The 8,059-nt window shown below is 42.5% G+C and overlaps 1 protein-coding gene across 2 annotated transcripts in view; it reads left to right on the top strand.

The window, feature by feature from the left end:
* Positions 1-265: 265 nt before the first annotated feature.
* Positions 266-8,059, top strand: part of SPART (spartin) — a 30,277-nt gene continuing 22,483 nt past the window's right edge. The window contains exons 1-3 of one of the 2 annotated variants that reach the window (XM_041766892.1): positions 266-769; positions 4,415-5,226; positions 7,507-7,704. In XM_041766892.1, coding sequence (XP_041622826.1) covers positions 4,417-5,226; positions 7,507-7,704 — 1,008 coding nt within the window. In that variant the 5' untranslated portion in view covers positions 266-769; positions 4,415-4,416. Of the gene's footprint in view, positions 770-908; positions 1,102-4,414; positions 5,227-7,506; positions 7,705-8,059 lie in introns of those variants that run through there. The other variant, XM_041766891.1, reaches the window with a different exon arrangement.

Genomic DNA, 8,059 nt, shown 5'->3' with positions numbered 1-8,059 from the left:
ACCTTTCTTAGATTTGGGGAAATTCCCCAGTGGCCCCTAATTTAAAAGCCTCACCCAGTGATTATCCAACAATCCTCATCATTAATTAATTCAATTGAGGTAAATAATTCATCTGTAATTACGTCACTGCCATCCCTCAAGTCACTTAGCTATTTGTAAATGCTCAGGGCAGTATATATAAAAATGTTCAAAGGCAAGTCTAGTGAGGAATGTAAGGTCTACCCTCTATTGTATTTCAGTGATTCTAAAGAAGGGGAGAAACGTCGGGTACGCTCACTTTGGAGCCTCAGTCACAGACGGTCTTAGCGCAGCTGCCGTCGGCCGAGTCAGGAATGTAGCTCCGCGCACAGCTACACGGGCTGCCCGCGCGCGCGCACTCACGCACGCAGCCGCGCCCGAGCTCACTAAGCACCGTACGTGGGCTTTGGAAGGTAACTCAGACTGTTAGAAACGAAGATTCGGTTCCAGAGCAGTTGAGCAGATCAGCCTTTGTTCTTCCCCCACGCGCAGCGCCCAGGGCTCCCTCTAGCCGTGCCGCTCCCGCCGCCCGCCCCCTCGCAGCCCCCGCAGCAGCCCTCCTGCCACCGGGGACAAAGATACTGCGCAAGCGCGAGGGGAGGCGACGTGGCCGCCCAGGCCGGGGTCGGGGGCCGCCGCGGCGCCGATCACGGGATTCTCTGGGGGCCTTCCGCCCTCGTCCTGTCCTCCCCGCGGGTTCACCTTGACTCCGGGCATCGGAGCTGAGCGCTTCGAACACACCACTTGCAAGGTCAGAGTGGGCAGGACGTGGGCTGGGCGGGCCGGGGTGAGGCGCCCGAGGGGGCGTCGCGTGGGAGCTGACCGCGGGCTCCTGAGGCGGGAGCGAGGGCTGGGGGCGGGGCGGCCGCGTGACGTGGCGCGCTCTGGAGCGCGCGGCCTGGAATGCTTTGTGAGGCGCGGCGTGCGGCCGCGCGCGCGAGCGGGGCGCTCAGAATCTCGGGACCGCCGCGGCCCGGTGCTCCGTTGCGGCTCCGCGTCCGAGCGAGGAGGTGTGTGGGCCGCGGCAGCCGCGCGGGGAGCTCCTCAAGTGGCGCCGGAGCGCCCGAAGCCTGGAAAGCGCAGGTGGGGCGGCGGCCGGCGGCGAAGAATTAGGCCTGGCGTGGGCCCCCGAGGCGGGCGGGTCGCGTGAGCGCCCGGATGCCCGCGGCCTGGCCAGACGGGGGGAGGGGCGGGAGAGGAGAGGGAAGGCCCGAGCCCTCGTCCGGGTACCAGACAGGACACTTCCGTGGAAGGGAGCAGGTTCGAGAGACTAGTTTGATAAGTTGTTCTCTCAGCCCCCGCCTTCTGTTTACGGGACCGTGGAGCTCCGCGCGCCCCCTGACCCCTGCCGCCCTCAGATCCTGCCCCTGGAACATCTCTGTTGACCGGTCTTGCCGCCTCCTACGCGTTGTTTACTTGGCTTTGAAAATGGCTGTGGTCACCCGCCCTTTCCTAGCACTGGAGGCTTCGTGAAAGTTCGGTGAACTTTACAGAATGTCGGCAGCCAACAGCAGTTGAATCGGGAAAGCAGAGCGCACGGTTTTGCTCTTTCGAGTCCATGCGCGCGTCCCTCCGGGCTTGAGCACCGCAGAGGCGCTCGCTCTGATGTGCGCGTCCGGAAAAAGTTTCACTTGGAAAGTGCATGTTCGTGACGCGGCGCTACTGCGTTACGGAAGGGTTGGCCCAGTTTTCCACTGATTAATGAATTGCTCTACTCTGTCACTGAAGGATCTTCGGAATTTACTTTATTGCATTATAATTTAATGGATATATGTTCAAGATTGTTGCTGCTTCTGAATACTGCTTTAAATATTTAAAAATTCAATACGTTTTATTGTTTTTGTTTTTCAATTTCCGGAAGCAAAACGAAGAAAGTAGGGGAATGTAAAAATGTCCCCAGTTAGGAATGGAGCTATTTTTTCTTTTTTATTACTCTTCTTTGCAGATAACACCCCATTTGGTGATTTTACAGGAAACCTGTTTGAAACAGGAAGGTTTTATGTTCTTTCTTACCTGTGGGGCTTTCTGAAACGTCATTTGTATTGTTCCTCTGAAAAGAATGCGTAGGATGTTATCGGAGGGAGTTGCATGCAGATATTTGTAAAAGTTCCCTCTTCTTTTTTTGTAAAGAGGCAGGGTAAGAGGGCACTAGAGCCCTTTCTGTATTAGGGACTACTTGTGATACTGACCTTTAGCTTGATTGTTACTGCCTTTTAGGGTTTATGGGATTGAACTAAGTTGTCAGATGTTTGATTCAGAATTTTTACCTTTTCTCCTGAGGTCATTTTTTTTTTAAAGCTTATATATACGCGCGCGCACACACATACACACACAGTTACGTCCGAAACAAACATGTTTTACTTCTTGTATTAGAACACTTAAGAAATGCACCATTTGTATCTGGAAGTAGATTTTGGTTTTGTTGTTGTTGGGTTTTTGTTCTTTTTGTTTTTGTTTTTAAGATTTTATTTATTCCTGAGAGACACCGAGAGAGGCAGAGACATAGGCAGAGGGTGAAGCAGGCTCCCTGCAAGGAGCCCGCTAGATGGGGGACTTGCCCCCTGACCTCGTTCCCCACCCCCCCCAGCAAACCACTGAGCCACCCAGGCATCCCTGGTTTTTGTTTTAAGACAATTATACTGGTGTGGGTGCTGTTTTATGTAGTACTATAGATTGACATTTCAAAATTTTCTGTTCTCAACTTTAAAAATGAAAGTATGTGAAGGCGCAGTCCCTTAAGCTGCTCTCAGTTTCAGATCAGGTGGTGGTGAGATAGAGCCTGGCGTTCCACACTCAGTGGAGTCTGCTGAAGACCCTGTCTTCCTCCCCCTCCCATAAATCAATCCTTAAAAGAAATTTAAAAAATAAAAATTGAAGTATGTGAAATCATGTAATAATAACTTTTTTCAAGCCACTTGATAAGCTTTTAATTGTGATTAGGGATCTGACATATTTTCTTTTAATTTTTTAAAATACTATTCTGAAGTTCTTAACTCTGTGAAATGCATTTTCACAGAGACTACTGAGAATATATCAAATCCTGGAAGATCTCAGTAATACAGTATTTTAGTACAAAATTTACTTTTTGTGCAGAAATTATCAACTACATTTCACCTGATAGATTTACAGGTTTTTTTCCCTGCTAAACTTTTTTTCTTCCAAGATGGAGATGCCACCAAGAAATGCTGTTCAGCGACTGACCCATGCAATTACACTACCATCACCACTGACCCTGCTCCTCACACTTGACTTTTCAGTGGCCAGCCCATTATCTCCAGTGTGACACATTATTTCAAGAAATCTTTGAGCATACTATGTAACATAAGCTTTGAAATGTAGGTAGACACAGGATAAGGTGTTGAACACCTTTTAATGTGCCATTTAAAGATTCTCTTTTGTGAAGTACCTGTCATGTTTTTTTTTTTTTTCACATTAACAAGAATGAGAGGTTATGCCTTTCTATCTTGCTAGAATTATTTTAAAGGAGTTTTGGGAGGGAATAGGGCTAACTGCGTGTGAGTAACCTGCCACCTTTAAGTGGAAGGAGGTAACTTTAAAGCTTCATCTAGATATTTTTTCTCATTTATGTCCTCTCCAATGTGCGATTCAACCTCATTTTTAAAAAAAGATTTATTTATTTATTTGAGAGAGAGTATGTGAGCACAAGCATGAGGGGCAAAGAGAGTGGAAGAGAGAATCCAAAGTAGACTCCTTGCTCAGTCTGGAGCCAACGTATGGCTCAATCTCATGACCCTGAGATCATGACCTGAGCTGAAACCAAGAGTCAGATGATTAACCAGCTGTGCCACCTAGGTGCCCTCAACCTCATTTTTAATTAGCTGGATAAAATCTGGATTTATATTATAATGAATTTTAGAATGAGACTCTTTGTTTCCAACATTAGATATATGGTAGGAAACATTTACTTATTTTAAAGACTATTTATTGAGAGAGAGCATGCACATGAGCAGAGGCAGAGAGAAAGGAAGAAGCAGACTCCCTGTTGAGCAGGGAGCCCAATGCAAGGCTCGATCACAAGAACCTGAGATGATCTGAGCTGAAGGCAGATGCTTAACCAACTAAGCCGCCCAGAAACTTTTATTATAAGAAACTGTAACAAGAAAATTATTCAGTAAACATATTTTGACTTATTCTCTTCTGTTTTTGATTTAAAAGATATTTAGAAATAAGAGCATTATATATCTATTCAACAAATACAATGGAGTGCATTCTTTATGTCAGATCTAATAATAGATTAGGGAATACAGTAGTAAATGGGACAGACCAGCAAAGGCCCCTGTCCCTTTGAAATATATTTAGGTAGGAGAAATTGATAATAATTCAGTAAACAAATAGTTAAATTAGATAATTAAAGACAATATTTTCTGTTTGGCAGAAATGGAGCAAGAGCCACAAAATGGAGAACCTGCTGAAATTAAGATCATCAAGGAAGCATACAAGAAAGCCTTTTTATTTGTTAATAAAGGACTGAATACAGATGAATTAGGTCAGAAGGAAGAAGCAAAGAGCTACTATAAGCAAGGAATAGGACATCTGCTCAGAGGAATCAGCATATCATCAACAGAGCCTGAACACATAGGTCCTGGGTGGGAATCTGCTAGACAGATGCAACAGAAAATGAAAGAAACACTACAGAATGTACGTACCAGGTTGGAAATTCTGGAGAAGGGTCTTGCCACTTCTCTACGGAATGATCTTCAGGAGGTGCCCAAGTTATATCCAGAATTTCCACCTAAAGACATGTCTGAAAAGTCACCAGAGCCTCAGTCCTTTAGTTCACCTCACCAGCATGCTGAAGTAAATGGAAACACTTCAACGACAAGCACAGGGTTGGTTCCTGCACCTAGTTCTTTATCCATACCATCTCAAAGTCATCCAGCAGAAGCACCTCCTGCTTATACACCTCAGGCTGCTGAGGGCCACTACACTGTATCCTATGGAACAGAATCTGGGGAATTTTCGTCAGTTGGAGAAGACTTTTACAGGAATCATTCCCAGCCACCTCCTCTTGAAACCTTAGGGCTAGATGCAGATGAGTTGATTTTGATACCAAATGGAGTACAGATTTTTTTTGTAAATCCTGCAGGGGAGGTTAGTGCACCTTCATATCCAGGGTACCTTCGAATTGTAAGGTTCTTGGATAATTCTCTTGATACTGTTCTAAACCGTCCTCCTGGGTTTCTTCAGGTAAGCCAGAGAAAAATGTAAACATAATTTGAAATATAGATAGAATACATTATTTTTGTTTGTCAATATTTATTATGTGTCCAGGACATCAAGTGGAAAAAAGATCATTCTTCCTTTTTAACATATCCTGTGAAATTTATGAGCTTTAAATGTTTGCATGTTTGATAACTTTTTTTTTTAGATACAGAATTGTGTTTTAGTATTAAAATTATGATGACAAGACCTAAGACCTGAGGGGCATTGGAGCATTCATCCTTAAAATTTCAAATTCTTTATTGGAGGAGAAACTTAATAACTTCAATTTCAGAGGGATTTACGTAACTCATTTGGATGTGTAACTAAATTTCCACAAATATAGTCAAGCCGCATCTGAGGGGTTGATCTAGACTAGACCCAGCCGAATATTCAGAATGGTGAATATACAGAATGGCGGTTCTCAACCTGGGGTGATACCCGCCACTCTCCAGCCCAAGAACGTTTTGACAATGTCTGCAGATGTTCTTGGTTGTCACAGCTGGGGAGTGGTTGTGCTACTGCTACTGGCATATAGTAGGTAGAAGCCAGGGGGTACTGCTGAACATCTAAACAGGATCACTTCTGTCAATTAAAAAATGATCTAACCCCAAATGTTAACCATGCAGAGGTTGAGAAACTTTGGTATAGAAGTAGAGACTGTGATGATAATTTAAGGTGTATTTCTAACATTCCAAGCAGAAAAATTTACCAGGATGCCCTTGGTGGTCCAGTAGTAAAGACTGATGCTAAGTAACAACTGGTGTTGTTAGGGCATTGTTGTGGAATTAATGAACTATTTTGAAGGTAATGTTGTAATAATTTTTTTAAAAGTTGGACATCAGTACAGGGATTTGGGTTCTAGAAGTGAGGACTCCATTTACACTGGGTGTTACAGGCATTTGCATGCATGTAGAAGTAACTACTTAAGCAACTTAGTATACTTTACTTTCAATTCTTATGTAGCTTTTACGTGGAGTTAACTTGAAAGTTGTTCAAAGGTAGTTGGAGACGTAATAGGTGTGTATGGAGGAGATAATTTGGGGCATTGCTAAAAAAAAGACTTCATTATTGGATAGGAAGAATATTATGGATCCTTTAGGTTATTTTAAGAAAGAATCCTTGAGGTAGAAAGAGTAGGCATATTGATTGGGATTGTGAAGAGGCTGATTTTGATAAAAGCTGTAAAATTTTCTGCTGACCTGGTAATAGAGCTCTGTTTTAACGATGGAATTTAAAACCAGGGTGTGGTGGGGAGCTGAGTGGCTCAGTCAGTTAAGTGTCAGACTCTTTGATTTCATCGCAGGTCATGATCTCAGGGTTGTGATACTGAGCCACGCTCTGCGCTAGGCATGACACCTGCTTAAGATTCTCTTTCTCCCTCTCCCCTCACCCCCCAAAACAAACATACATATAATAAACACAATAAAATACAGTAAAAAATAAAAAGCCTTTAGGGCCCAGGCTACTGGAGATATGGGAAATGAATATCAGAAACACTCTACTTTGGTTGCATGAGCTCAACCATTAAAATGACTTGTTCTCTAGTAAAAATTTGTCCTGTTTGAGTGCTTGAGATGAAAATGTTTTTATTCTTTCTAACATCTCCTATTTTTGGTTATAAATCATGAGTAAAATTGTACCCCAAATCAAGAGTCAAATATCTAACCAACTGAATCACCCAGGTGACCCTGTGAATGCTGGGTTTGTAATTAAAAGAATTGTTTGGCTTCTCTGGTGCCAGATAGCTTGTGTCTAAATCCTAGCTCCACTTTTTTTCATAGACTCTGAGCAATTTAACCTCTCTGCCTCAGTTTTCTCATACATAGAATGACAAAATTTAACTTTATGGAATTGTCATGAGGATTAAATCAGTAAATACATGTACTTAAAAACAGGTTGATTTTTAGTTATTTTCACAAAAACATGTCTAATTTGAATTATAAAAAAGTCTTAATGTACTTTGTTGTTTATTTAAAACTAGACTCATTGTTGATTATGTGTAGGCTATTTAAGGTCACTAATTTCGAAACTATAATTAGAGAAGCAATGACATTTTTAGGACAGTTCTTGTGAGTGAGTGATATGCATAAAGAGACTGGCAAATAGCTAATTTTTAGTGAGGATTTGTTGATGCTAATGATTCTATAAAGCTTGTAAAATGCATTTAGAATTTTGAAATGTTGATTTTCTGTATAACAATTCTAAAACTTCAATGAAAACCTAGTTCTATTCATTGATTTTTTTTTTCCTAACTAATCCCTTCAGGTTTGTGACTGGTTATATCCTCTAGTTCCTGATAGATCTCCAGTTCTTAAATGTACTGTGGGTGCCTACATGTTTCCTGATACCATGTTACAAGCATCAGGATGTTTTGTGGGGGTCGTCTTGTCTTCTGAATTACCAGAAGATGATAGAGAACTCTTTGAGGATTTACTAAGACAGATGTCTGACCTTCGGCTTCAGGTAACTTGTATCATCCTTTTAGCACTGACACTTTCAAAGAAATTGTAATAGGGTCTAATGTGATCAAAGTTAGGAAACTGGGAATATATAATTTGCTTGTGTGTTCACAAATACTAGTTAGAAATTGGTAGTAAATAGAATTAAGATTATGGGCTCTGGGGTCAGATCACCTGGATTTGAATTCGAACTCTTCTTCTTTACAGCTGTTTTGCTCAAGTTATTGCTTTTTAGTTTCCGTATCATAAAATGGGAATAATATCATCCACCTCATTGGACAGTGGTGAAGATTAAAGTTAATATATTAACTGTCGTATATCAGTGCTGGCAAGTAGTAATGTTCTATGAATGTTAACTA

Source organism: Vulpes lagopus, chromosome 8 (assembly GCF_018345385.1).
Source record: "Vulpes lagopus strain Blue_001 chromosome 8, ASM1834538v1, whole genome shotgun sequence".
In the NCBI taxonomy this organism is placed as follows: domain Eukaryota; kingdom Metazoa; phylum Chordata; class Mammalia; order Carnivora; family Canidae; genus Vulpes; species Vulpes lagopus.
Note: the sequence above shows the minus strand (reverse complement) of the source record. Positions and strands in the feature narration are given on the sequence as shown.